Source organism: Teleopsis dalmanni, chromosome 2, assembly GCF_002237135.1.
Source record: "Teleopsis dalmanni isolate 2A chromosome 2, ASM223713v2, whole genome shotgun sequence".
NCBI classification, from domain to species: Eukaryota; Metazoa; Arthropoda; class Insecta; order Diptera; family Diopsidae; genus Teleopsis; species Teleopsis dalmanni.
The window spans coordinates 114,032,062-114,050,355 of NC_051847.1; the positions used below are offsets into that span (position 1 = coordinate 114,032,062).

An 18,294-nucleotide genomic window follows, 5' to 3' on the forward strand; every position below is an offset into this window, starting at 1 on the left:
ACATTCTTTATTATTACATTCAAATATGACTATAATATTCTTTCGTGATCATCTTTACTATATGATCTGTTTGGGAACATGCAGTAATACCTTTTTTACAAGTAAGAGTTGCGACTGTCAATAAAGCGTTTAAGATGATACGATTTGTCAGAAATTAAAGTGGCGCTTCAAGTTTTGTGCTGTGTACCCTTCTGACTGGTTGATATAAATAATCTTCACTAACAATTTTATCTTGTTATGGGCGGCGCGATAGTTTAGTTCCGCCATATATGTACTGTAGACTCAATTGGGTTTGATTACTTCAAAACAAATTTTTCGATTAGATTTTTTGTTGCAGTAGGTGAGAATCATCAACAGCCACAGTGTGAGACTTGATCCAACAAAAACAACCTCTTAGGAATGAATAGAGAAAATGGGGAGAGAGATATGAGCAGGAGGCTTCGTACCTAGGGAACTAAGTTTATCCAAGCCTGAAAACATTGGCATGGCATAGATTGGGAGTAGGTGAAGGTGTTGGGAATATAGCGCATTCGCGAGAATTGGGCTAGCAGTAGAGCGGTAGACTCTGTGAACAGTGTCACGAGAACCGCGGTTATAGACAGGGAGGAGAGGGCTCAGAGTCTCACTCATCGAAATATAGTGTAAGATATTGGGCAGGTTTGTAACGCAAGGTTTGGACGAGGTCCGCGGGAATGATTCTGTAGATGGAGACGTTGGGGAGAGATTGTGCAAGTGAGTGAGATACCTTTGGGCGAGTAACTGGGGGGGGAGGTTGGTTGTTTATTGTGTCACATAAAGGACGTAGTTACAGAAGTTATGCTTTCAGGGGTATTCAGGGGAATGGGGGTATTGCGGAGCTTTAGACCGATATGTGTGACACTAAAGCCTCTGGTACGATCTCGTCTTTGGCATTGTTCGATAAAATGAATATATTACCATCACATATATCTATTTCTAGATAAATTATAGTATTCTGCGTGATAGTAATAATACTGCAATGATTTTTTGGCAAAAATACCTTAAATAAATACCAATTTTATATATGTACAAAAACGAGCTCAAAATAAAACTGTATAAGTTCAAAAAAGGAAATTGACTTGAGGGAACGATAGAAGTGTTCTCCTGACACGAAAGCGGCTAACTAAACGCTCATGTCGTCTTCTCTGATGAGTTAAAATTTCTAATTTATAAACAATTAAATCGACTTTATTTAATCTGCTAAATAAAATCATATCAAAATGCATTTAAATGGTCACAAGAAGTGAATCTACGCTATTTACGATAATGTCTGCAACCTTAGCTATCGATAGTTAGTAGTTATATATAGTTGGTATATCTTGCTATTTTTTAACCATGACAAAAATATCAAATTTTAAAGCCCGATATCTTAAGTTGTTTAGAATAGCTGACTCTACTAAAACTAGTTTTTAGATAAGCAAGCCCGGAAAATTGGAATCGTGCCGAAACAATATGTTTTAATAGTATATCCCAAAATGAGGTTATAAAATATTGTTGCACCATCTATTGATATTAAAAAATGTAAAAATAAAATATAAAATATTCATTTATAAACTTTAAATTTTAGAATTCGTTTCTTGAACAATTAAATTTAAACCATACATATATGAGATCGAACACATACTATATATATATATATACATATTTATGTATATGGTATATTTATGTATCACTAATATCCGTTTGGAATATATTCTTATATGACATCTACATATATTAAACCTTAGTTAATCTTCTTATTTTTTTTATTAGAGAGTCATGTTTCGAAAACTTCTGTCTTCAAATTATTTGTTATTTTACCGAACGTGTTCTAAGTGCCTTATATAACTGTGGAACTAAAATGAATAGTTACAATTTTTCCATTGTGCATATATCATATTTTTTTTATAAATATGATTTAAAGCCTATATTATGTTACATATCTATAAGTCCAAATATTTCATTTTAATCCAATTGCATGGATTTGAGCTAAAAAGGAAGCGAATTGATACAAAAATAGAACAATTTTTTTTTTCATTTAATTACTTATATTTATTAAAATAATACTATTATTCTAGAAATGGGCTGGTGTGGCTTTAATGTGGTAATAGGTTTTTTATTTTTAACATGTGGTAATAGTTTTTCGTAAGTAAATAGGTAAGTCACCACAGACAATTTTCTTTAGAGAAGACGGCTTCTCAGTCGCTCAGAAATTTCATTATAGTTACGATTTTTCCATTGTGCATTTATTTGAATTGTTTCTAATGCTCGTCGTACACTCTGCTCAGCTTTGTGTAAATACTTTTTATTTTGTTCAGCAAAACTTTTAATGTATTCATAATCTCTCTGGCTAGCCATTTGACTCGCCAATGGCGTCAATAAGCGCGCTAAATCTGAGCTATCCGGTTCATAACTAATAAGAAAATAACTAATATTAAATTCATTGATATAACTGAGCATATACTTACAAATCGTGTAAAAATTCAATATTCGATAAAAAGTAATCTTTAGCTAAATGGAAACCAACTTCTCCGCGTGCTACTGATCCAAAAGCATAAAACGAATCCTGTTTTCGAATATGTGAAGTTTCATCAAATGACCATTCCAAGTATCGCTGCAGTAACCAAACTTCTCGCGTACAACCAAGAGCAGAGATAATTGTTTTCTTTTCGGCAGCAACATTTGAGTTTTTATAACGTAACCAAAGGAAATGCCAGTCATCGTCATTACCATGACGCATAGCTGTACAATATACTACTGATCGTAGATCAGTTGGTATGGGGTTATTTTTGTCTGGATCTTCAACTCTACGCCATAGTTTAAAGTAAGTTCTAGCACGAGCTATACAGTCGTGCACTTCAAATCGGCAAGACCAACCGGCAATAAGTACTTTGTGCAAAATCGCACTATGATTATCTTCATCTGGATTTCTTGTAGTTTCATTTAATCCATTTAAATAAATGTAAATTGGAGTCAAAATTTTACGCATATATTTCTGTAAATCAATTAAAAATGATAAAACTTTATAAGCAAGTTATTTGATTTTTTTTAATACATTTTAACTTTTATATAGTACTATCAATACCGATAATTACGCTAAGCTTGGTGGCTTAAAGAAATAACTGATCTTAGAATTCAAAGCTGAAAAATTATTTTACTCAATTAAAGCCCTGGTGATTTATTGTTTATAGAGATTATTCTAATTCAAATTATTTGAACAAGTTGTCAAGATAGCGAAGCGAATATCTCGGCTAATATTTGTTAGCAAATTAAATAAAACCGCTGAAGTCTGTAAATATAGAAACATCCTACCCAAAATTGAAACTAATAACATTCTCAAAACAGTATTGGTTCAGAATAACCTCGTGATATGAAACTCTAGACACTATAATAGAAACTTACTTGCCCGGGAATTTCAAAAGCTTTAAAGCTTCAATTGAAAATAAAACCTTTACATCAAGAGGAATACCTCAAGCAGAAGTTATATGTTACCATTCATAGAGTACAATGATAACTGTACAATTATTGGACAACCCATTTTTAAGGATCACGAAGATATCTTTTATACTTACAATGTAATATGTTTATATATATAAGTTGCTCTGATACGGAATTCTATTCTGTGTTAGATGTGGCTTATTATTCCAATGTAAGTCATTCTCAAATAATTTTTTTTTTTGATGTGGAGTTTATTGAGATTTTATATACCGAAATAGATACTTTATTGCTTCATCTTTACGGCACAGCGTGTTTTTTTAACTATTACAGCTCAGTAGACTAATATAAAAAGCAATGATCAAAGGTTTTAAATATATATATATAATATATATATAATATATAATATATATAATATAATATCAAAGCTTTTAAATATATATATATATATATATTTAAACGCTTTGATCATTGCTTTTTATATTAGTCTATTGAGCTATGAGCTAATAATAATTTTCAGTAAGAGGAACACTAAACTATAAATTTTATGGCTCAGTAACTTGATGCTACAATTGAAGGTAGGATATATGTTGATTATAGAATTGCTCAGAACTTAAGGGTGAATTGGAAAGGAATTAATATACTAGACGAGACGAAACGAGCACAGATAAAATAAAACGCATTTGTGCGTTTATATGCTATATATGCAAATATACGATGGCATCTCACATGAAGCATTGTCGTCAATTCTTAAAATACTGCGATGACCTTTAAAACTATAACGTATAACGAAACTTATAAAACATTTTATTTTAATTTTTAATCAATCGAAATCAGTCAATCAAAGACTTGACGGCATAGCAACAGTTGAAAAATTACATTATAATCTTAAGCTCCTAAATCGAGTAACTATGTACTAAATAATTCATATAAATGTGTTCTATCGTCCTTTTAGTGCAAGTTTTTAAAGTTACATTTTTTGCTTACCTTAAAGAATTCATAATCCGGAGTTTGTCTTAATATTCTGTTAACATTGCTGAGGTTCTCTAGTGCTGCTATCCATGGTATATATTCCCTCTCACGTGTTAAATATTCAATAAGACGCATCGCTACATCGTAATCAACATCTCCACTCCAAGCAAGTGATAAGGCGTCATCAATTAGTTGAGCGCGATTTATTATATGAATTTTTTCAAAGTTGCTGCTTAAAAGCGTGTCTATTAACATATTCCAATTGTGGTCATCATACTTAACTTTATATAGGCCAGCCATTTGTATATTGAATATAATCCATTCGTTATCATTGGGCATATTTTCAAGAGTTTTTGAAATAGCACCAGCAGTACTCTCACATTCTAACCAGTCTTTTGGTGTGGTAGCACTGAAGTCAGCTTGGTTTTCCAATGTATAACTCAATGGTACCCACCAGCAATTCTTTTTATCAGTACGACCGCTTTCTGTGTCAAGTAAATAACGTGTCTGTGAAACTTCAGCTGTTTTTCTTTTATAGTCGCGTGAAACAGTAATGACAGGATATCCAGTTTGTAAGGTCCATGAATCCATTATAAGTTTTATATTGAAATGAGTTGGTATAGCACGAAATTTATGAGCAGATTCTGTTAGTGCAGCCCATAAATTATCTTGTTCAGCATTGCTGTATGCATGCTTTCTAAGGTAATTAGAGACTCCAGTACGAAAAGATAAATCTCCCAAGAATAAATGCATCATACGTAGTACAGCAGAACCTTTCTTGTAAGAAATTGAATCAAATATTTCAGAAATTTGACTAACATGATGGATTGGTTGAGAAATAGGATGACTAGTTTTAAGTGCGTCCACTTTAAATATTGCTAATGTGTTGTCAACAGATTCTTCAATTAATGATTTCCATTCTGGACTTATATGTTCTAAACCTAAACTGGCAATATATGTTGCAAATCCTTCATTTAACCAAAGGTCTGTCCACCATTTCATTGTTACTAAATTACCGAACCACTGGTGAGCCAGTTCGTGAGCAATTACCGAAGCTACGCGCTGCTTATTAGCTACAGAAGATACATTTGCAGCATACAATAATGCGGTTTCTCTATATGTTACCAGGCCCCAATTTTCCATTGCTCCAGCACTAAAATCAGGTATTGCTATTTGATCAATTTTGGCAAGCGGAAACTTTATGTTGAAGATTTCTTCATAATATTCTAATACTTTCGGACCAACAATACCAGCATAATTGCATTGGTCGATAGCATCTCGTCTTGCCCACGTACGGAATTGCACATTATTTTTTAAGTTCGTTTCAGCTCTCACGTAAGCAAAATCATTTACTGTATAAGCCACTAAATAAGTAGACATCGGAACTGATTCTTCAAATTCACTCCATAGCCAATCCTTTTGTTCGTGCCTTCATAAAAAAAATTTATTTTATTAATAAATATGTTATTCAACCTACTCGTACATACTCGTAGAACAAATAATAAATATGGTAATTATTAATATTTAAAAAAAATACAATATGAATACATACATTGGACGAGCTTCCCTCAATGGCATATTACTTAAGGCTGTGTAATTCTTATGGTGCCCCAACATGACAGTAAAAGTAGCCTTATAATCTGGTTCATCGAAACACGGAAAAGCAGCACGAGCAGCAGCTGGCTCAAATTGGGTTACTGATAGCCATCTGAATATGAAAACATAAGTTTTATACATAAATTATATATTTTATTTTAAAAAAATATTGATAAAAATAATTAAATTGATATATCTTTTGTAGCAAGATCTATTACGAAAAAAAAATATAACCGTTTTTTACAATAAATAATAGACAAGATTATCTGATTATATAGCAAGAATAATCTATGCTCTTACTATTGCAACTCTTCACAAATCCGACCATGTTGTAATAATATTAGGTTGTTAGTGTAAAACACCTATTAAGCATCTACAAGATTCTTAATTAGATTAAATAGTTGTATATATCCAAACCAAATTTTAACAATTTCTATCTTTAAACAGTCTAATTTATATGCATACTTTTATGTATATTTTTAACAATTGTTATTCAAATTTACCAATTAAGTAAAAACTGCATACCCGTAAACAAATTATCATATAAGGATAAGGCACTTAAACTGGTACTTTATAGAAAGTTACTCGTATACCAAAGTTCGGATGAACTTCACCTTGCTTTTTCATATTACTTTTATACATAATATATTGAATTTTTACATTCCAATACTAATCCCAAGTTTAACTATAAAATATTAATTTGTTGAATCGCAATGTTTTGGCTACATTTAATTAAATTAATTAAATCCAGTAACATTTAGAGCAAGTTATACGAAGATCAGATAAAAAATTCTTATAAAACAGTGCCCAATAGATTCCTTTTATTTGTGCAATATTTAAAAAAAGGGAAGGAAAGATAAGTAGTTTGAAATTTCTGAAATATCTCCTCTACCATTTTCATGGCGGTTTTTTCAAACTTCAATAATAGGTTTTACCAGATTTTAAATTGTTAATAAATCGTGATTTCGTGAATCTATATTTTCTTTTATTCATATGTATTACCATTATGTGAGAAAACAAAAACACTTAAATAACTTGATGAGTACAGTTCCTTACATTAATATGACATCGAATTGACTATGATTTTTTTATAACGGAGGCACCAACTTCAAGTTCTTTTTTCAATTATACAATTATTTTTGGATTATTGGAATAATTCTTAATTTTAACACTCATATCAATGTTCATTAATATAAAATTTTAACTTCTTGTTACGAGCGGATGTGCTCATATTGTGAAATGAAGACCATTAAATGTACAACATGCACTTAACATCATTAAGGGACATTTTTAAAGGGTTTTTATCGAATCAAATTAAGAATTATATGAAATAAATAGATAATATAAACTCACCTTGTTTTATTTGTCGTTTTGTCGTGATATGAAGACCGGTAATATCCACGTAGCTTATGATTCAGAATACCAGCGAAAGGTATTGTCATAATATACTCCTCACCTTGCTTTGCCTGTTTACATAAATGCATGATGTAGTAATCATGTTGCGGATTCACCTCCGTTGAGCTGATGCAATTTTGTCTGTCATTATGGAGCAAATTCTTCAGACTGATTTGTTTTTCGTCGATGGTCAAATTTTGAGAATGTATCGTTATATTATTGGTATTTTCTGCTATAATTAAATGCATAATTACATCTCCAACAAATGTTAAATTATTCGGATTAGAGAGATGTGTGACCACTTGCAAGTTATATTTCTTAGGACGTATCGATGTTGGTAATCGATAGTGATCATAGTTCGGTGTTTTTGATACATTATTGTATTCGTCTATAGATGTGTTGCCGAGCGCAAAGCCCGTTATTGAAACACATATTATTAACAGTTGTAAAAACATTTCTAAATATATGATAATAAAATCAATGCATCAATTTATTTTTTATTATTTTATGTTGTTTAATTTTATTTAATATTATTATTATATGAGCTATATATGTAAGTGTACTATTAAATTATTAAAGTACATCCAGTTAGTATTTTGAAATGACAGATTTTATTTAGAAAGTTGTTCTCTATTTATACAAAATAACCTTAAAACTAACTTAACTAATTTTACTATAAAGGTTGAAACAATATGTTGTCTGTTAACTCTATTTTAAGTTGACTGTATTAAATTTCATTGCTGTCGCAAAAATCGTTCAAAAAAGGATACAAAACGGAAGTCCTGGCACTTGGGATTTATCCTTCTATTGTCTACAAATATATTTTTATTATCATAATTAGATACGGTGCCTTGTTTGTCAAAAAATATTAGAAAATGTTACAATATTTGCTATTTTAGTTTAGGGTATTTTTTCTTAGTTTACATAATTCTGAGAATTTAAACGAAAACAGACTTATAATCAGGGTTCGTATTTGCTCACTCATGAGCAGCTCAGGCTCATGAGCAAGAGCCAATTCTTATGTGAGCCCAAAATTGGCTCATTGAAGAGCTGCTCACCAGCGTGAGCCTTCAAGTTGCTCATATTGAAGAGCTGCTCATGAGGTCTCACGAGCTCAACTGTTTAATAAAAAGCGATTTATTATTTTATTTTATTTATTTATTTTTTTAAACGTGAAAATATATAATTTCATATTAAAACAATATAATAAAACAATAATTTGAATTTGAAAAACAAATTTATAAAATATTATTTTCCACAAATTAACAATAAAAATATATTTATTGTTTATTTTAGGATGTTTGATTATTTCCATATTTTAGTTAGTTTAAGGTTATAAATGTTTTTAATCTTTTTTACTGACATGTTTTCACAAAAAAAAATAATAGCAAAATCTTAAATTGGGCGCATGAGATCTCATGAGCCGCAGCTCATACTCTTGCTCACGAGCGTAAGCCCATTTATAACTTAATGGAGGCTCTTGCTCGTGAGCGTAAGCGTGAGCTCTGTAGTTGGGCTCGCTCGTGAGCGTGAGCCATCGTATGAAAAGAGTTTTTGGCAGGCTCATGAGCCGTGAGCAGAATGAGCCGAAATGAGCCGCTCATGGGTACGCAAATACGAACTCTGCTTATAATAATAATAAACTATAAAATACGTGTTCATGCTTGAACAATATGCTTCCTATGGTATACATACATATGTATATATCAATGAACGCAGTTAAGGGTATTAGCAAGAACACTAAATACAAGAGTACTTCTCAACTGAACTTTTGAAAAATTTGTCTCCAAAAACATTAGGCCGATCAAGAGGAACGCTTTGTGTTTGTTCTCTATTTTTGCTTTTGCTTGTAAATTTCATATAAAATGTATGCATTTTAGCTGAAGAGAAAGAGTGCCATATTTAGGACGTGTGCGAGTTAGGCTAAGTTGATGCTAAACCAAATGGGAGATTTTTTGGGATTTTTTGCACTGCACACATTTTGCCTTTTATCAACACGTATCGACACATCAATACATTATCGACACAACTTAGAATTTCCCTCATTTAGAACGCAACTTAGCCTAACTCGCACACGACCTTATTTTCCTTTCTTTTTGTGTTTTGCTATAGAATAGAATAGAAATAAACAGGGTACTAGCTCCCACTGGAGCAGAGCACTGCGACCAGATTGATCTTTTGTGCCGTAACTGACCCTAATTGAACAGAAGACATTCCGCTTTCCGAATGAAGGCCAGAATGTCGTCCGTTGAGGACCTCTTAATGTCAGAAGGAGAGAGCAGCTCTCCTCCCAGTGATTTCCTCCTTGCCCAGATCAAGGCTGGGCAGTCACAGAGAATGTGGCTCGTAGTCTCGTCTGCCTCTAAGCATAGTCGACACTCTATCTCTTCGGACAGACCTATTTTGTTAAGGTGATAACGCAGTCCATGGTGACCCGTTAAATATCCCACCAGCAACCTCAAATCTGATCTGCTGAGGAGGAATGCCTTGCCATAACTATATGGATGAACCAGCTGTTTTGCCTGACGGTTACCTCGATTGTCACTCCAGTAGCGACCTCTCTCGGCTGAGATCCATTTATCAATTAGATAACTAGTTGTTGACCAACTTAGTCCACAATAGGGTTCTGGTCCACAGATTTTAGTTGCAGAACCTGCCCTTGCAAGGCTGTCGGCAGATTCATTTCCTTTTATACCTGTGTGTCCAGGCACCCAGCAAAGCGTCACCTTATTTCTGCTTGCCAGCTGTTGCAACATATCAAAGCAGTCTAATGAAAGTTTTGAGAAAAACCTCCAGGTGGATAGAGCTTTGATTGCCGCTTGACTATCTGAGTAAATACAGATGCGGGCGCCTTTTAACCCGTTGTTTAAGTTGATACGAGCGCAGACCTCGATGGCGTGAACCTCTGCTTGGAAGACAGTGGGCCATATACCCAGCGCTAGCGAGATTCTGGTGTTAGGACCAAATATTCCAGCACCAACACCTTCCGTGGTTTTTGAACCATCGGTAAACCATGATATCACTTCTGGTTCTGCTCCAGGGGTGCCATTTACCCAATCCAATCGATCGGGAATGAGGACTTCGAACTTTCCACCGAAGCGAAGTTCCATGTTCATGCGATCTGTCCTATCGCAGATCTCTATGCCAGGAACTAGTCTGCAGATAGAGTTTTGACTGTCAAGACTTCCGTGCATATTGATACCAGAGTGTAGCCTAGCTTCACTCAGGGCTGCCGTCTTTTTAATGAAGAGGTGCAGAGGGGTAAAACCCACTATGGACTCCATAGCTGATGTGGGACATGTTCTGATAGTTCCCGTCATAGCGATACATGCGAGTCTTTGCAGTTTATTGCATTTGAGTATTGCAGCTTTTTGTTGTGCCTTATTCCACCAAACAAGAGCTGCATAGGATACAATTGGTCTGACCATTGTACGGTAGATCCATGAGAGAATTCTGGGACTAAGGCCCCAGGTCCTACCATATGCGTTCCTGCATGTCCACATTACCCTTGTGGCTTTGCCAATTACATTATCCAGGTGAGTGTTCCAATTAAGACGCTTATCTAGGGTGATTCCTAGATATTTAACTTCGTCGGAACATTCAATAGCCGTATCTTTTATAGATAGGGACCCTAAGTTCAGTTTATACCTTCTGGAAAATGGTACAATTACTGCTTTTTTTGGGTTAATACTTAGGCCTTCTTTTATACACCAGCTCGAAACTTTGTGTAAGGCCGCCTGCATTACGTCAGTAACTGTGGCCTCATATTTACCGCAAACTATGATTGCCAAGTCATCTGCATAACCTATGGCATGGTAGCCAGATTGTTCCAGTTTGACTAGTAGATCGTCTACTACCAACGTCCATAACAATGGTGAGAGAACCCCACCCTGGGGGCAACCCCGTACTGCACTAATGCTAACGGTGGTATTACCTAACTTGGTAGATATGTTCCTGTCACGTAACATCCTATCTATCCACGTTATTGTACAGGAGTCTATATCTTTCCGGGCCAATGCACTGGATATGGACTCATAAGATGTATTGTCAAAAGCACCTTCTACATCCAGAAATGCACATAAGGCAATTTCTTTAGATTGAAAGGTGCTTTGAATTTTGCTGACCAAGTGATACAGCGCGACCTCCGTAGATTTGCCTTTTGAGTAGGCATATTGTGTGGGGTGGAGTGGAACCGTTTGTCCCATTTTTTCCCGTATGTGCAGATCAATTAGCCTTTCGACAGTTTTTAATAAGAAGGAAGTGTTTTGCTATATTTTCTTTTGGAAATATTTTAGTACCGTGCGTAGTCAGAATTCAGTTAAATATTTACTCATTTTAAAATATATATCTTGCATCAATATAAAAACCTTTCCTGATTAAAATGTATATATATGTTTTAATATTGTAATTGCTTTATGTGATAATTTATAATTATTTAAGCATGAAATTTGCAAATGTACATAAGAGGGAGTAGGAATCCTTTAATCACAAGCTACGCTCGGATTATATCTTACATTGATAGGAGTAAACGATTACAATTACAATTTAAATTACTTGTATTTACAATAATCCTATTAAACTCTAAATAAAAACAGATGCCATAATTTTTGTTTAAAAAAATGGAAAATTAGCATGAAACGGTTCCCTCGTCATAATAGAATTCGTGCAAAGGTTAACGTATCATGCCAAAAATACAAATAATATTTTACATAAATTTTTTTTAAAATAAAATATATTGATAAATATATACAAAATTTATATTCCAGGAACGTAAACACTAACCAGTATTATGTTATAAATTATATTATTTAAAACATTATTGAACGCCGCTTATGGTGACAGTGAGAAGTTTAAATTAAAGTTTCATTGGCCCAGACCTCAAATCGTGTTTTAACTACAAATGAGAATTTTTACATACTCATATACATACATATGTACAATATATACTCGTATATTATGCATGAGACGTACATACATTTTCATGCGTAGCTGAGATAATTTTTAGTCTTAAATATAACTTTAAAATAGCGGCATCATGTTTATATAATACAATTCAATTGATAATTACGTGTAAACTTAATTTTATTATAATTTTATTTAGATATGCGTGAGTGATTAAAACCCAAATCTTTTCGTATACCTCAAACGGTCTTATTTATATTTATTTATACATTTAAAAATCAAAAAATTGATTAACATAATTCGAGGGTGAATGCATCGGCGCTGATTAAAAATGCTTATTGAAAATTTGAACTTTAAAAATATTTTGAATAATTTTAAGAAATTTTTTAAAGTTAAGTCAACTCATATTTTTGCAGTTCGAAAACTTTAAATTCTTGTACCCCACCCAATATACCATATGGTGGAGTGAACACACTTATCCTCATACCAGAAGACTTATTTCGTTCATTTAAATGCGTATATATTAATGTGTCTGAGTAAAAATTATTATATTTTTTTCTCATTTTTCAGCCATATATGTCATATATAAATAAAATGATCTACACTTGCAATAACAAGATGCAGTAACCCACATTATTTAATAGATGAATCTGAAGAGATTGTAGACCCAAAATCTTTATGTCTATACTAAACATATTTGATACCAATATTTTTTGGAATTAATTTAATTTAAAGTAAAATCATTAAAAAAATTATGTCACAGCTACGACAAGATTCTTAACGGTTTCTTCAAATGTGTTACTATATTCTTTTTATTTCAATTTTTTAATACTCAGAGTATAAATAGTTCATAGTTGAGACAAAAACACACTTTTAGCCTTTAGATCTTTTACTTTTAGCAGCGTAATTGTGTAGAAAAAGATCTACATTTGCAAGTCTGTAGCTCAACCGAATTACCTCCCAAGATCAAGATCAATGTATATAAGGCATATGTGAAATCAATTCTACTGTATAGCTCTGAAACATGGCTGCTGAGCACTGAAACTAGCCGCATCCTGCTGTGTTTTACCAATATGGTAGATATCTGCGAAATATATTCAGAATTTGGTGGCCCCGTGTGGTGGACAATGAAACGTTGCTGCAACTCATAAACCAAGAAAACATCATCGTGCAAATAAAATGACGAGAATACAACTGTCTCGGACACACATTAAGAAAACCCTACGAATAGGTCTGTCATGCTGCCTTACAATGCAACCCGCAAGGCAATCGAAGACTTGGCAGGCCTGTGACGACTTGGAGAAGAACCATTCGGCATGAAACTAACAAATTATTTAATGAATTAAGATATTTAGCATTAAACACAAATACCTGGCGATTCTATGTAAATAGTCTATGTTCCTGATGGAATACGTCTTAATAATAATACATAATTATTAAACAATTTTTGAATAGGAAACTTGCGTTGATTTGAAGAAAATATCTCAACTCATATATGTATATTCCATTCGCAAGTATTTGTTTTTGTATGTGCCCACATGTAACATATGAAATGCATTTTTTTCCGGTTTTAGAAGCATCAAATGGAATGCTTAGGAATATGATATTTAAGAAACATTGGTAGGCTTGTCGTGTTAATTTATCCATATTCAGCTCTTAGATCCTTACTATTTTAATGCAGTTGAAAACCTGTAGAAGAGTGCACTGTGTAATAGACAAAGATGTTGCGATTCTACAACGCTAGAAAAACTTGTTAACTTGTTTGTTAAGCCACAAGGAAATGGAAAACTAGTCAACTATTGATAACATTCTAAGAGTCATTAAACTTCGGAAACTTATACTAACTTTACAAAGAAGAAGAATTTTAATACATGAATTTATTAAATGAAGACACAGTTCAACAGACTTGTTAACTACATGTTAACAGAAGATTTCACGGAATATTTTAGCAAGCTATTATTTATAATAATATTGAAAATATTAGTCCCCATAAAATACAAGACTTATTGATATTATTTTAATACAATATAATGAATCTATGTTGAGGCAAATTTCATGCTTGAGTAAAATTATAGCGTTTACTTCTAAATTTACTTGAATTAAATTAAAATTAATTTATTATTGGGAGACTTCCTTTTTAATCGTATTTCAGTAAAAACCAAGCATCGCGATTGATAATGAAGTAAGGAAAATTTACATATTATAAGCAATGGTTTTATGAGCAACGTTACGAGTACATATATAACGTAGTGAAAACATAATTTATTAACGGGCTAATTGGTCATTTAAATAGAAATAAATAACTGTAATTTATAATTTATATTTAAAAACAAATTATATTTTATTAAAATTTTTTTTCAATATTTCAATAGTCATCTTCAGGAAAATTCAGTTAATCCTAACACTGAAATTTACCAAGATCCATTCAATTATAGTGGCGCTCGGAAAATATTAATTGGTTTCATAAATGACTAAAAATATCCACAAATAGGTAAATCCACTTTCTGTGAACATTATTCATGTCTCGATTAATTAGAAATTGATGTTGAGAACTTTTTATTTAGCTTAGTCATCTTAGTTTTATTAAAAACTAGTAGAAAAACAGCCATGTGGACACTAACGCGTTTACCATCATCAATGTACTTCGGTTTTCAGTATATTGAGTTATCAATGTTCCCGAATAAGCAAAGAGCGTAACATAACGACTTATGTATGTTATTTAAAATAGGCGTTTTCTGACTCCATACGTCTTTTTAAAACGGTCTAAATATAAATGAATGATTATGAAAAGGTAAAAGTTCCATTGTGGCATATCAAATGAATACGGAAGTGATTGACTTTACAGTGCATGTAATGGATAATAGCCACAAATAACCATTCTTAAAAGGACTTGTTTTGGACCATCAGAAAATGATTGAATTGGCTAGTGGATATCCTTATTTGATCAAAAGTAGAGTCTTATTATAATACTATATATTATATGACTATATAATGCAAAATAAACCAAAGACTATAGTTAGTTTTAATTCTAGCGAAACAATTTTGAATCACTTTGGACTTAATATAATGGCACAAGTTCTTCTCTAATGAATGATTCTCGATTTATTTGGAAATGAAACAAATTTGGCTCTTTAAATGCATTAGGTATAATATATACACAATATTATGAAAGTATCAGTATTTTAAAGTTGTTAAAAGCCTGGATTTTGGTTGAAACATCAAAAATAAAATGTAATTTAATTTCGTATAATTTGTGGATGTTTTTGGATGTAAAAAAGATATGTGCAGAGCACTTCTAAAATTGCTCATTATTAGCCACAAACAGAATAATAACTTTGAAGGGGTATTTTAAGCGTTATTTAATAGCAATTCAGATAAGGTTTTGCAATCAACGAAACATTAATGAATACAGTAGCAAGAGCTTTTCATAGAATGGATGTGGATTTATCGGAGAAGAAGCTTAGATAGAGAAACATGCAATTTACATTATAAATTCTTAGTGGAACAATTTTTTTTCCTGTAATATCAAAACCGAAATAAAGAACTCTTTATTAGGTAGCTTTGATTCTTCGGTGCATCAAAACTCAGAATCAACTTAGCCATTACAATGAGAAACTTTACAACTCATTTTTTTTAAGGCAAAAGTAATTATTTTGAAATCTAGCAATAGAAGACTCAGATCGCTTTACAAAAACTATTCGAAAACTGCAGCCGTATTATGTATCCCATTGATCACACTGCAACAATATATCCTTAGTATTTAGCCTTTTTTATAACATAATAATTAAAAAAAAACTGCTTTCGTAAAGAGATAAGGAAGGGTCACCATCCCAAAATTTTATAAATATGATTGCGTAACGTACTGTTTTTTATTTTAAAAAATTCTGAAGAAATAGTTTGAGAATTCAGGTTAATCTTATTGTTTGAAAGTGATCAAATATTTGTAGAAATGTTGAACAAAGTACATTGATCTGAAATATTTTTCTGAAAATATGTTTTTTACTTTAAAAAATTATCTGTCTTTAAAAAGTTACTGAATTTTAATGACCTCTTGAGTTCATGAATAACCCAAAAAATGCTATCCAAACACCAATAATGGCGGTTACAACAATCTGACCACTTGATATTTATGTCTTTTAGACTCTGTATATCATTTTTATAGCAATTTATTCAAAAAACACGAAATAGTTGTTATAATAAATTGCACTTAAAATATATAATTAACAATAGATTGCATCACATTATCGTTAATTTTTAACGTATCTTAATGTTTTAAAAATTTATAGCGGTCAGAATTAACAAAATACATTCGAAGTTTTTTATAATAACACAAAATGTAAAATAATTACATGTATTTTAAATAATTCCTCTAATTTTCTCAGACTGTATATACAAAAATTTTAAACTTTATAAAGTCAGGAGCGGATGTTGCATGTCTTTAAAATCGTTTATTTGTTAGTGGTAGCGAGTATTTATATTTATTTTTATTTTATTGTTTATTTAATTTATTTTTTGAATTTCTATTTATAAAATCTTTAAAATAAATGTTTAATAAATATTTAATTGAATACTAATGCGTGCATAAAAATGAAATTTGTAATAAATGATTAGCTTTAGTTAGCACCTGTTTTGTATCCTAAAAAATATAATATTACTTTAAAATTCACTTTTCAATTTTTTAAATTAAAGTTAAAAATTGAATATGTTCGAAAAAAATAACTGTTCCGCGCACTTTCAAATCGACTGCGTCCACCGCCAAAGGTGGCTGACGAATGTCTGAAGTATTCTTAACTTAATCCACATATTTTATATTGCCAACGGCTTAACATTGCTGCATAGAAATTCATGTAAAACGAACTTCGTGATAAAGTAAAAAAATTGTGAATGCAAAGAAAGCTGCTTATTTCGATAAGTTACCCGCCGGGTTTGAATTGAAGTTTTTTTCAATAGTTTTAACTTAATTTAATTATAAATATGTTATGTTTTTTTTGTTATATATTTAAAAAAAAAATTATTACTTAAATAATCTATAATCTATCTAATATGGACATTGAAAATATATTATTGATTTCAATTATACTGGCATTGTATTTAAACCAAGTTTTTCAACTGTTGTTTTCATTAGAGATTACTGAAAGTTCATTGAAAAGCTTTTATTATTCCTAGTTGCTTATAATTAACTCTTTATTAATACTCGTTTTTGTGCTACAAAGAAAAGAATCATTCAATTCATCCGAACGAGTCCATTTAAACGAAAAATTTGTAGGATAATAAAATTTGTTATAATAATTTCGTACGAGAGTTTTGTTTGTAATTTTAGCTGCCAATTGTTATTGCTTTCAATGTAAATTGAAAATATTTAACAAATTAAAATTACAAATTAAACTTTCGTGTGAATCCAATATAATTGATGATTTGGATCACTATAATAAAATATCCTAATAATTTTGCTATAAATGGCAGTGCTGTGGAATTGTGGATTTTGAAAAATAAACCTTTTATGTAAAAGTTTATCACACTAAAGCTACGTTATGACAACCAGATCAAAAACATAGAAACATTTCTCTGTTTTTGTTAGAAACAACATTGCAGTAAATATAACAATAACGATAATAAAAAATCCTAATAATTTTGTTATAAATGGCAGTGCTGTGGAGTCGTGGACTCCACATGCTGCGTTGTTACATCCAAATCAAAAACATAGACGAAACATCAAAAACATAGAAGCGGTTTGGCAGTGGATAAGTAGCGAAGTCTGAGTCTTGCAAGACTATCACAGTGACACAAAATGTGTTCTGCTGTTTCCTCTTCTTCGCAACAATTGTATTACTGGCAATTGTATTATTCCAAACATTTTGAGCTGCTCTTTCCAGTCATTCATTAGTTTTAAATTTGAAAAAGCTCCACGAAGGACCGCAGAATATAATATGAGACCGCCCCTTTTCTCGCTAGTTCATCTGTTTTTTCGTTTCCCTCAAAACCGCTGTGCCCTGAAAA

The 18,294-nt window shown here is 31.7% G+C and overlaps 1 protein-coding gene across 1 annotated transcript; it reads right to left on the reverse strand.

The window, feature by feature from the left end:
- Positions 1-2,044: 2,044 nt before the first annotated feature.
- Positions 2,045-17,057, reverse strand: LOC119680068 (aminopeptidase N-like). The gene is made up of 6 exons (XM_038092702.1): positions 16,922-17,057; positions 7,354-7,852; positions 5,957-6,112; positions 4,420-5,833; positions 2,466-2,992; positions 2,045-2,410 (listed from the first exon to the last, which is right to left on the reverse strand). Exons 2-6 carry the CDS (start codon positions 7,848-7,850, stop codon positions 2,179-2,181), a joined length of 2,826 nt encoding a protein of 941 aa, XP_037948630.1. The 5' UTR covers positions 7,851-7,852; positions 16,922-17,057; the 3' UTR covers positions 2,045-2,178.
- Positions 17,058-18,294: the final 1,237 nt, after the last annotated feature.

Coding starts and splice junctions, on each gene's coding strand:
- LOC119680068 (XM_038092702.1), bottom strand. CDS start 7,850: ATGTTTTTACAACTGTTAATAATATGTGTTTCAATAACGGGCTTTGCG. Junction 6,113..7,353: donor AAAACGACAAATAAAACAAG/GTGAGTTTATAT, acceptor TTTCATATTCAG/ATGGCTATCAGTAACCCAAT. Junction 2,411..2,465: donor ATTGAATTTTTACACGATTT/GTAAGTATATGC, acceptor TTTTCTTATTAG/TTATGAACCGGATAGCTCAG.